Source organism: Mercenaria mercenaria, chromosome 13 (assembly GCF_021730395.1).
Source record: "Mercenaria mercenaria strain notata chromosome 13, MADL_Memer_1, whole genome shotgun sequence".
Taxonomy (NCBI): domain Eukaryota; kingdom Metazoa; phylum Mollusca; class Bivalvia; order Venerida; family Veneridae; genus Mercenaria; species Mercenaria mercenaria.
Window position 1 is genome coordinate 31,483,299 of NC_069373.1, and position 13,131 is coordinate 31,496,429.

Here is a 13,131-nt window from a genome sequence, read left to right on the forward strand (position 1 = left end):
TAATTGATTGCCTAAATGAAAATTGTATAAATGGATACTTAAAGGCAATATCTATTTTTAGGGGTAGTTTTCTAAGAATGAGTGTGGTATTAATAAGGATAAATGTGATATTAATTAGGTTAATTAATTAAGAACCACTAAATAACTTTAATTTTAAAGGATGTTCACCGAACTTGGTTAGAAGCAGGGTCAACTCGATGGTCAGGGTCCTGTTCAGGTAAGCGACTTTGGCCGGTTTGTTTGGTTGTTGTTTTTGTTGGGTTTAATGTCGCACAGGTACAATTATAGGTCGTATGGTGACTTTCCAGCTTTGATGGTGGAGAGACCCCAGATGCCCCTGTGACAAAGATGGTAAAATACTAAATGTAGCCTACCAGTAATTGCTAGAAATCATAGAATAACTTTTTTCTGACATAGCTACAAAGCAAACATTAATGCTATAGTATTCCGGTAGTAGAACAACACTGCATATCGTCTACAGTAACGTAACGGTCACTAAACGTATAAGACATTACTTCAGAATTCCATGATATTTTTTGAGAATTCCATGATATTTTTGAGGACTTTTTTCTGTGTTTCATTCCTTACATGCTATTTATATTCCACATTAAAAAGTTTATGTTGCAATGAGTTCAGCCCCACAAGTTAAAATGACCTGCCTAATATCAAAACAATAACACCTGTCCAGATCAATTTGCCCTTGAAGTACATCACCTTTTATCATTATTTGACTGTTAACATAATAAAAAGTTATACAGACAACATTTATTCGTAATTCTAACACCACCAGTAAATAACCTACATACATGTAGAGCAAAATCTATCTCGGGTTATTCTGCGTGCAATGACGTCATCCGTTCCAGGTGCGTAGCACGGTCGTATAAAGTAGTTACCATTTTTTTCTAACACTGTTGATACTAGTATGTCGTGTTAGAATCGAAATAATAAGTTCCAAAGTGTGGTTTATCGTAGAATAACCGGAGTATTTCGTTCTTATGCGAAACAATATATCACTCAGGCCTACGGCCTTCGTGATATATTCTTACGCATAAGAACTCAAAACTCGAGTTATTCTACGCTAAACCACGTTTGGGAACTTATTATTTCTTAAATGAAATCATCAGTTTTTCAATATGACAGATATAGCTTGTAACAATATTTAGATGTCTGTAGTTGCAATACAATTTCGTAACAATGTCAGAAGCTTAACGCCAGAGCAATTTATAAAGTTCCATATTTTGTCTGGTGAGTTCGAAGAGCGCCTCAGCGGAAAATCAGCATAGCAGCAAAGACCGGAACATTGCATGCTTTCAAAAGGCTAGAAAATATCTATGTTGTATAATGTCTTTTAGCGAGCCGGCGTAGAAAGTCGCCCCATACATTATGATTTCTTATCAGCGGTATTATAATTGTTCGAAACAGGTGAACAGATAAAGTTTATAGAAATAGAGTGCAAAATTTAGGGAAACTATTTCATAACATTACAAAATGTTGAAAATACTAAGTCAAGATTTATAGACCATATCTAAAAAGTACATTGTACAACACAAGATGCAAAACAAGCACAGAAATCCAGTTTGTTTGAAACAATTCAGAATATGAGAGATGTTCACTAGGAATTTTGTTTGCAATTGAATACCTCTATCCAATATGTGCACACTGATGTATACATGTAATCAATGAATAACCGGTTTGCAGTTTTTGTCATTTCAGTTTACTAGTACAGAAATTGAAACAAGAATAGCCAATGCTGACTAACTTATGATACGGTTTAACATATATTTTGCAATAAGCTCAACTGACTTATGCAAAAGATTTTTTCCCCAAATCAACTCGTGTTTATGGATGGAGTCTGTTTAAAATACAGTAAAATTAGGTCTACATCAGTATGAACAAGAAGTATCTTTAAAATATATACACGGCCGCATTAGTCAATGTACACTGTAAGCTACGAAACGTGCATGCATTCTGCACTTTAACATACGATCGGGTATTTATAAAGCAAAACAAAATGTAGTTTTTAAAGTATTTTTCATGATTTTATGCAGACCATATTTTACAAAACACACATATTACATCATTATATTAATCATAATATAGGAACCTTTAATAAAAATAAGACTAACAAGAGTGCCAGACTGTCACAAAATACGCCCGTCGGATGAAAACTGTTCGACTTAGAGAGTGGACAAGGCTAAATTCGCAGTTTTTCGAGGAATTCGAGGGCCATAATCCAAGAGTGCCTGGGGCGATTTGGTGGTTACAGAACTTGGCCAAGATATTATGCCCACAAACATTGTTAGCAAGTTTGGTGAATATCGGGTGAAAACTCTTTCAGAGACGGGCGCATAAAAGGAGGAGCTGGGGACGAGTTTACTGTTAACCGTTCACGGGAGATCACTCCGTATCAGACTGGCAGACTCGATCCGGTTTATGACGTTTGACAAGCTGTTTCCACAGGAGCCTTGCAACGGATTATATTGTATGACAATACAACTCAGAGCAATTGCACACCCCTTAAGAATATATTATAAACATTTATTCGGAAACCTGCGGAATTGGTCATCCACCAATCAAAATGCAGTTTTAAAATTAGCTGTTAAATGACATTCACCCGAGATATAAACAGGAAGTAAAGGTGAAAGCAATATCGGCCTATGACCGGAATTAAAGGTAAAAAGGTAAAAGTTTTGTTTATTTTTACCACCTGCATATTCCATAAATAACTGCTTTACGAAAATCGTATTGAATCAAACTCTCTAGATACATGTAGTGACCGTTTTAAAGTTATTGAGTGTAGTATGAAATACACACAAAATTGTCTGGGTTTCGCGAAATTAATGAATTGTTTTGTCTTCGTTTCTTTGTTTTACATTGTCTATATTGTTTGTTTAAATACCAGTCATTTATCACAACCTTACATACACTGTTCACTGTGGCCTTGTTAATAAGACTTTCGCTAATTTGGTCGGTTTGGATAGAGACTGCCGTCTTACTTGGTGTCTGACATTTAAAGGGAAATGATTCTTGAGGAAGATGTAGATGTGTAAAAAAGGAAATTGTGCCGCATAAGTAAAGTGTCTGGCCCTTTTAAAGTGTAATGTTAAAAATAAATAAACACTTTACCTTTAACTTTATACTGATATAGTTTTTTGTTTTGTAGGAACTTAGCTATTTCTACAAGATTTCTGTCCTTATTTTAATAAAATAATGAATTTTTTTGTTTTGATAGAATTAATCTTGAGAGTCAACCTGAAAAGCGCAATGCGCAGGTTGGTAACCAGTACTTACCCGGCAAAGCTGGCTTATACATTTGTATACATTTATCAATTTTGTTTCTTTTCAGGAATGACTTTGACAAGAGGTAACATCACAGGAATGGTTATGTTATCAACTTACAATAATGGCCAAATGACACAGATACTTGCATGGATACAGATGCACCGTGACAAATAAATAGTGTTGGAACTCCATTACACTCTCTCTTTTTTTGAAGTTCAACAAGTTCAACTATTCAACCATTAGATTTTAAAATCCTTCTTTTTTAGAAAATATTTTATACATTGTGTATATGACTATTTATTTACTAAAATCTACATTAAAACATTTTCTATTCATATTCGCGAGTCAACAAAATTTTGATTTTCCCGTATACTCCCATGAGGTCCAAATGTTTCAAATCGGTCCAGCTAAATAATCACGCTCGTGGCTATATCTTATTTATTTGTCGATTTTTTCTAGTATATCGTAAGGTTTTTAATCAAGTTCTACATTGCAGAAAATCATCTGAACATGCAATGCTACCATAATTGATCAACAGAGAATTTAAAATATAATAATTTCAATTAGGTATATGTAGGTTAAACACATCGACACAATGTGCAATAAAAATGCCCATAATGTACTCTATTGCAATAAGCTCCTTTGTTTTGCTGGAATAAAATCTTCAAACAGGATAGGATGCCTGAGTTGCTATTCCACACATGTTGTCCTTGTTTCTGGCAAGGAGAAAATAACCTTTGTCTCCCCATGACACACCTGTAAGATAAGATTCTGGTTATATACATGTGTATGTCAGGAGTCTCTACTTCTATAAGTATACTACTGTAAACCATGATTACAAACTCCTTCATCCGGCTCAAGACACGTGTCTGAAAGAGGGACGAACTTCTGTCGCATATATTTCTAAAAATTGTATAGTTGACATATATCGAGGACATTACATGACAGCACTAAATGCATCGCAATACAAGACAATACTAATCGCATCAGTATTTCATATGGCAATACACGGCAGTACTAAATGCATCATTACCGTACTAAATGCATCATTACCGCTGTCGTATGAGATTCGCAAGAGACATGAGATGTGCAAGTACGCATGCGCGAAACTTTTATTTTCGGTTTAAGGTTTCCGGTATGACTATGAGAAATTCAAGTTTTCAGTCATCGGCTGACGACTTTTGATAGATAAATGCTTCATATCTGTTTTGTAAGAGATATAAGCTTTTAACATTGTGAAATTATAGTCACTTAACAATATCAGAATTTAAAACTCATCAGAAAATAAAGAATTGCAAAGATATTTCAAGATTGTTTATCGTAATCAAAAGTAGCTTTTAAGGTGTAAGTAAATGCTTTTTGCCGAGCCCACTTGCAGAAGTGAAGACGTAGTCGTCCAAATGGCTGTTCGATGTATGTGTGTGCGTCTCTCCATGCGTGCGTGCGTCCGTCCGAATTTGTTTGTCCGGACCATAACTTTGACATGCATGGAGCGTTTATACTTGGCATGAATGTTAACCTCAGTGAGACGGAGTGCCAGGTTCCAATATCAAAGGTCAAGGTCACACTTAGAGGTCAAAGGTAAAATTCAGTAATTACTTTATCAGGATTATGTAACTTCCAGCATGAGGCGGAGTGCCATGCATAAGAACCAGGTCCCTATGTCAAAGGTCAAGGTCACGCTTAGAGGTCAAAGGATATAAATGAAATCTTTATCTGGAGCATTTATTTATCATGTATGGAGGGAGTTTGATTTAACTTGGCACAAATGTTCTCTACCATGAGACGGAGTCCTAGGTCTAAGGTCAAGGTCTTACTTAGACCAAGAATGAAATCTTTGTCCGTTCATGCATAGAGAGATTTTGATGATAATCTTGGCACAATCGTTCACCATCATGAGATAGAGTGTCATTTGCAAGAGCCTAGAATTACTTCCCTGTGTTGTTATTTTAAATAGCTTATATTGTAACGTTTCAATTACTGGTCGTAGGGGAAAAGCAAGACCACTTTTCTGTAGTACAGTATGTATGTTACATCCAATTTCGAGGTGTATTTTGACCTATCTCTACTGGTAAGGATTCTTGTGTGGACTTAGAATTTTTTAAAGATTTACTTCCCTTTGTTGTTAATATGAATAACTTATATTGTAACTTTTTGCAATCTTTTTTATATTTTGCATAAATGTTTGCCTCAATGAGACAGTGTCGTGTGCAGCTCCCAGTCCTTTCGACAGCTGGCGGGCTTGACAAGTTGCCCGTGGGTATCTAGTTTTTACAGATTAATCTGTAAATTTGCGATTAATCTGTAATTTTGCAGATATTCTGTAAATTCACAAAAAAATTAAAACAAATAATATATCAAAATGTTCATTAAATGCGTCATTATTTGACATGACAATTGTATGCCGATAAAACGAATACTTGTATTATTAGTTGTTACATAATCTTATCAAATTACGGTAGCATACAATAAAAATAATCACAAAATTAGCAGGAAGGGAAATGTATGATTTGCCTATGAAGAAAATGTGTGATATTATTACTAAAATGAAAACAGACCCCAGCTATTTTTACATATCCAGTAATCTTGTCCGTCCATGCTACCATATCCAACCACCTGAACGACATGGTCTAATCTTTTACTGCTACATGCTGGCTCATTATAAATTCCACTTCTGTACAACTGGAACGACGGATGACCAGCATCAATCAAGGCCATCACGGGCATTTTATACACTGCATTCATCAATGCTGTCTCACTTCCACTTTGCACCATCATTCCGCCGTTTATCTGCAAACAAAAAGGAGAAAATTTCTTTGCAATAGGCCATGCAACTTAAGTATGGCTAATGACAAATAATTTTCATGAATATCATGGACAATAACTACATTCATTTAAGTGATGAAAACTAAATGGGTGTAGAAAACATCACTGCAATTTTTCATCGATTTATTTTTCACCTTAATGTGTACCTTTTTTACCTGTCGGCAACATTATGCTTTACGAGAATACATTTTCTAACGTCTCGATGATACATATAACTCAGTCTTGAAAAACGTCTTAAAAATAATATTAAAGTACCAAGTAAACCACACACACATTTAGTTAAAACAGTTTCAAAATATATTTACACCGGATGTTTTATCACATAAGGTACATTATAAAATATCTTAGGGCTCACACCTGAACAGCAGCAGCACAAGTGTTATTTCTACATGTCCCTGCTGTTTGCGGATAATCGGCGGCAGAACAAACGCCTCCAATGTTGTGAATACATTCAAATATATCGTTTGTTAACAAACGTTGTTTCACACAGCAGTCATGTATTTCCATTTTGCTTACATCCAAAAGCTTTCCAGTTTTAATCCTTCCATAGCTCTCAACACACCCTATGTAATGCTAATTTAATGCATTAGCATTAGCATTAGCATTACCATTACTTTTTGAGAATCATTGCATGTTATAATCACATACACTGTTTTTCATTAAATCATTTTAGTTTACCTAGGTCGTCTACATGAATAGTTAAATACGTGTATGACTTCCTTGTATTATATCTGATTTTTTTCTTTTACCATTACTTTATAAAAAAGAAAAAAAAAAAAAACCTAATGTTGGAAGTACAGCATGCATGAGCATTTAAATTGTTAGAGAATGTCAAGTACCTGTTTAATGGCTCCCTAACAGCCTAATTTAACATGACATGTAAAAGCTAGCTGCCTTACACAGGTCTTAAACATCACTATCAGTGGCATAGTGTTAACTGATAAAAAGGTGTCAAAAGATAATAGATTCTGTTTGATATTTTGGGTGACAAATCTAATTATGTCACACTTCTATGGCTATTATAAATATGCACCTTGGAGTTGTCCAAGGTTTTAAATATATTTTTCAAAATCTTTCAGGTGTACATTGAACAAAAGGCAATTATATCATCAGACAGTTATTAAAATCAAGCAAAAATCTATTAGAGAACTGCTGTAACCTGTATAAATAACAGCATACATGTGTATTATGTCTTTTTCCAGTGATACAGAAAATAATGCCTAAGTAATGTAATTCTAAGCATTAGCATTAGCATTACTTACTTTGGCATTAAATTAGCATTATTTTCAATGCTAAAATTGTGGCATTAATCATTACTTGGCATTATTTGAAAAAAATAATGCATTACTAATGCATTACCATTAGCATTAGCATTACTACAACCCTGTCTCTCAGTTTATTAATTAACAATCAAAATGTTGAATAATATGTGCTATAAAAGATATGTTCAGGAATGAATGGAAACGTCACTTTACAACAGTTATTATTTCATTTATTTTTTCCATGAGCGATATAAATTGAATAAAATATTTTTATTATACCTTGATACTCTACTCAGCTGAAACGACTCTAACTACAATTTTACCTAAACCATGATATTAGTATAGCTTCCTTAAATCAGTTATTACTGGACTAGTATAAAAATGACATTGGATTGTACCGGCAGCAACAATAGACTGGGCATCTCCTAACATCCCCTGATTCTGCACTGGTCCAATGGCTCCTTTTGTCCGCCAATCCCAACTTTGTGGAGCGAAGGTCAAACTAGTCTTGTCTTTTACAGTATTACCTCCATACTGCGTTAACTCTATTAAAGGTCGTTTGAGATTCTAGTAGAATAAAGTACATGTCGAAAAATGGTAAGGTTGCTTTGTTACGCATTTAAGTCTAAAATAGTAAAAGCAACAAAAATATTATTGAAGAAACGGAACATAATATATTTATATAGTCATTCCTGCACTACATTTGAAAAAGGCGGCATAAACATTGTCTTGAACTTATTTCAAAATTCATTTAATACTGCATTGATTTTAGATTTTACCAGCAACGCTTTTTAAGTTTGATTACCTTATCTAATTGATTAAATACTGTTTAACTGCTATATATCATACAAGGCTAGAAATATTAAAAAGACTGGAAGAGGTTATTTATTGTATCCAAAATCCGTTTTGTGGTAGTTTACACGCAAAAAAAAAAAAAAAAAAAAAAAAAACAGAAAAGAACATATAACAAAGTATGTATATATATATAATATACCTGATCTGCTAAGTAATTCATTTCTAATGAAAACCCATTGTCAGTTTTTGTATTATGATCTAAAACATATTTGTAATTGGTCTTCCAAATCTCCAGATGAACATTTTCGTCGTCAACTGTGTCATATATCTTCCCAAATTTCTCTTTCCATTGCTCCCATTCGGTTTGCAAATTCGGCAAGGAAGATACAGTGTGGAGTAAGACAAAAACGGGAAGCAAATAATTTGTATCCTTCATGCTAGAAAATACAAATATATTAGTTTAGTTTATACTCCATGTAATTTATGTTAGCTCGACTGTAATGAAAGCTACAGGCTTATTTGAACCGCCCTCGTGTCCGCTTCCTAGGCTAAAATATTAGCATATAATGTAAAGCAATACAGCAAACATATGTTCCTCTTTTTCGTACTCAGAAGGACGTCTCACTTACAACAAAAATAATAAGCTCCATCTCACATCATATTAAATGAGTCAGCATGCCTATTCAATAAGGAAGTTACATGGTTATATGACAAATCAAAATGTTAATTTTTTACAATTAAATGAATAAGACTTACTTGAAATACTGTCCTCTAATAAAGATATTAGACTCTATTTCACAGATTAAATTTTAAAAAGTGATCTCAGATTTTAGTGCTCTCAAATGGTTTATCTTCCACGTGATCAACAGCGCATGACTGAAACTACCACGAGTTGTTTCTATTGTTAAAAATTAGATATTCAAATATTATAGATAGCGAGGTTGAAATTTAAGTGTTATCACGAGTACGTACAATACATATTCTGACTTATAATTAAATGTGTGTAGTGTTACACGTAAATATACCCTATTTTTAACTAATGATAATGTTCCAAATTTTGACACGCAGACAGACGCTTATTAAAATACATATAACCTTGTGCGTGGCAGCGTATCCTTACAATCTATAAGAAAATCACTTTGAGAGAATACTTGTAATGAAACGAACAACGCCTCTCACATACTAAAGCACTGTCTTCATATCATTGTAATTCTTTTATAAATGTACAGGTAATGAGTGGAAAACCACAGGGCGCCAAACACGACATATTTAAACGAAATTGCTGCAGGCTCGGTTTCATGGACGGTAGAGAAGATGCAAGCTACCGTCCACACCCTCTAACACCGGGTTGAGCAGAACTCAACATTTACACACGTTATAAGTAGCAGAATATAATTTAGAGACACCCGCAGATGTATTCATATAACCTTCAATGATACAAAGAGTGCAATTCAATGAAAAGCGGAGTATGGTCTGGTGTTGCCGTAAACAAAAAAACAGTGGCCAACTAAACAGAGGAGATCTGAGATTATGGAGCCTGCATATCACAAAAACTGCCAGAAGACAAAACTAAAAAGCAGGCACCATATCCAACGGGTGATTAAACAAAACCCAGAAAACTATTAAAGCGGGAGTATTGGCACCGCCTAAGCCGAAATGTTTAAGCTTAAGAATAAAACAGTTTATTAACACAACATAAATCCATGCTGAACGATCTCAAGAGATCGAAATATAACCGCCTTGAAGTCAATGGTCTCAAACCGTCAGAAAATATCACAATACTGAGTCAGTTATTAAAGTACTTTGTGCTCAATATTTACAATAAATGTGTTTGTCTTAAGAAGTATGCTTTAATCATCTGAAGAAAGGTAATACTTAAAAAGATAATGGAACTCACAACGAAGATTGTCATGACCTCTAAAACTTCTTTCAGTTATACACATGGTGCCGACATACGCTTTCACTTTGCCATCGTTTAAACGTTGTCCCATTAATATACGTATCTCATGTTAAGATATTCATTGAAAATGGTAACACTTTTGCAGTTTTATGGTAGCATGAATAAAGAAAGAAACATTGTAATGACGTATAATATACTGATATAGTTAATATGTAAGACAGTTATCAAAGCCGTCACATCCGATTTTCAGACAGGACGTCTTTCAGAATATCTAATTATTTCTAGATAGTTTCATCAACCTACATTTATTATTTCCACTGGCACCAGACCAGAAAGAAAAAGTCAATGTACATGCTATACCCTACCCCTTGTTATACTATAAGGACCATGGTCATAAACGGGGGAAAATACTAACCCATTTCAATCGCGCATTTCTTACTTAAAACACACAGTTCGTTAAATGGGAACTATGCATATTGAAAAAGTAGTATCTTCCATCGTGCACCGGTCATATTACCTTATAATTTCATATCGCAGAGGCACTCCGCATACTTCATGCTTTCATATTATCATGAGACAAAGTGACCGGTGCACGATGGATGATAAATTACCACTCGTTTTATATGCATAGTACCCATTTACCGAACTGCGCCGTTTAGATGAGAAAGGCGCAATTAAAATGGGTTAGTACGTTTTCAGGTTCATGACCATGTTCTTTTAGTATATCAAGGGATAGGCTATATCATGTACAGTGGCATTTTCTTTCTGGTCTCACGGGTGCCAGTGGTAATTTCGACCAAAATGCGGAAGAAGATCATTCTTCACAAAATGAATATTCACCGCCACATATTTTCCTGCCATAGAAGAAGTTTTATTCAATATTCAGTCGTGATAATACATGTTGCATAATATTTTGATGAAGGTCAACAACTCATTCTGAAAAAGAAAATCGATGGCGGAGATATGCGTAAAGAGTACAAGTACATTCATGAAAAATACACCTCTCTGTGACAAATAATTTCGCTGTTTTTAGTATTTTAGTCTCACAAAAGTTTTCCTAACAATTGCGAAGTTGTGACAGGGGACATATTTACAACGCAATCTGATGCAATGAATTCATTAATATTAATGCACGGGCCTATTACTCGTGGATTCCATGCAAGGGCCTATTACTCGTGGATTCCATGCATGGGCCTATAACTCGTGGGTTCCATGCAAGGTCCGATCGCTCGTTGATTCCATGCAAAGGCCTATTACTCGTGGATTCCATGAAAGGACCGATCGCTCGTTGATTCCATGCAAGGGCCGATTGCTCGTGAATTCCATGCATGGGCCTATTACTCGTGATTTCCATGAAAGGGCCTATTACTCGTGGATTCGGATCGTAGTTGCATCAATCTACGTACGAACGAACAAATTAAAATTCGCATTTATTTTATCTCCAAAATTAATGTTGAAATATAGGAAAAGAGTCGTTTAAGCCTAAAACGTTGAAAACAACTGATGTAAGTGAATTCGTTTATTTCGTACTTTTGGAATAATGCATAAATAACAAAAAGAAAAACTCCATACTAGAAAACATCTTCAAAATTAAAGCACTTGATTTTCATATTATCATATGCATTGTTCTGCAAATAGAAAATTCATCACAACTTGTTTCCTGAATACCATATCGCTTTTCAAGTCAGGAGTATACTATAAGCAATGACGAAATTTATGCAAAAAAAATTTCCAAAACAAAACCACAAAAACAACATGTTTGAACACAACATGCAAGAACCAATGGGGGAGAATTGAACTTGCCCTTATCTAAACAATACAGGTGGCGTCAACATAGGAAGAAATAACTTTTATATTTTTTCGTTTTTGAAACAATATATACTAGGAAAACACTTTGCTAGTAACATAGTACGAACTTTTTTTTCAGATACTGTTCTTTACTCTTTACCAAAAATGATGACCATATGAAAAAAACAGCTCAAACATAGGGTATGTTTCGGGGCATTGTTTCTTCTAAACGGTCGCGGGCCTGTTTCACATAGGTTTCTAAATTACATTCTAAGCTGTCTCTAAGTATGAACTTTTAAAACAGATCTCATTTTTACGATATTACTAATACAATTTCAAAACCGTGATCGTCCTTAATTCCTTATTATGATTTTACCTTTATATTTGGGCCCTGTTGGGGTTCAGAGAATAACAAAATGGAGTCATCGAAATATCACAACCAGCTTTACAGGTGCATACAAACACGAGTATCAAATTCATATTGTCTCTTACTGAGCCGCAGTCTGAACCCATTACACCAAACAATTATAAGATATTGCGCTTAAACCATATTGGAACTTCTTGCAAAAGCATCTTTGATGATTTGCAAGAAGTCCAAAAGTCCTGGTGGGTTTATACCCGTATAAATGAGCAAAAAAAGTAGCATTCAATTCTTAAAATTACATTTTACTGTAGTTTCTACAAAAATAAGTGGCTTGCTTTCTACGAGTTTCAGAAATTTAAATCAAATGTCAGGATGCACTTTGCTGTGCGAAACTGTAATTTATACTACATGCTTTATGTTTGTTATAATTATGTATACGCTTTTAGTAGGAAATCTGATAAGCCAAATTACGAATTAAATGTTATGAAAATAATAATAAGCATTTCATTAAAATTTAGGGAAAAGTTTCTGCATACTGGAATAGAATATTTATAAAGAATGGTTAACTAATTATCTCCCTTTCCTATCCGTTAATTTGTTTCTAAGGCTATGTGTCATATTGTTTTAGTTGTTACACTATAATAGCAGCTCTTAGAGTTCCTAGTGGTATTAGAACACTGTCTCACTGCGAAACCAGGGGTCTTGAGTTTGAGCCCCCGATGTACACTATTAAGCCTATGTTAGTCAGTATATTGTTCACTCAATACGTGCATCATTTCTTCTGGATGAGTCGCCCATATGGTTTACCGGTGGCAACTTTAATTTAAATAAGCTAACAGACAAACAAGTCTAGTGGTATTGAATAGATCCTAACGCATAATGATAGATTCTGTTGGCAAATCGCTTCATTCATT

The 13,131-nt window shown here is 34.4% G+C and overlaps 1 protein-coding gene across 1 annotated transcript; it reads right to left on the reverse strand.

The window, feature by feature from the left end:
• Positions 1–3,563: 3,563 nt before the first annotated feature.
• LOC128547874 (procathepsin L-like) lies at positions 3,564–9,066 on the reverse strand. Its single transcript, XM_053521444.1, has 6 exons — positions 8,922–9,066; positions 8,365–8,602; positions 7,769–7,937; positions 6,466–6,671; positions 5,841–6,072; positions 3,564–4,038 (listed from the first exon to the last, which is right to left on the reverse strand). The coding sequence occupies exons 2-6, from the start codon at positions 8,599–8,601 to the stop codon at positions 3,947–3,949; spliced, it is 936 nt and encodes a 311-aa protein (XP_053377419.1). The 5' UTR covers position 8,602; positions 8,922–9,066; the 3' UTR covers positions 3,564–3,946.
• Positions 9,067–13,131: the final 4,065 nt, after the last annotated feature.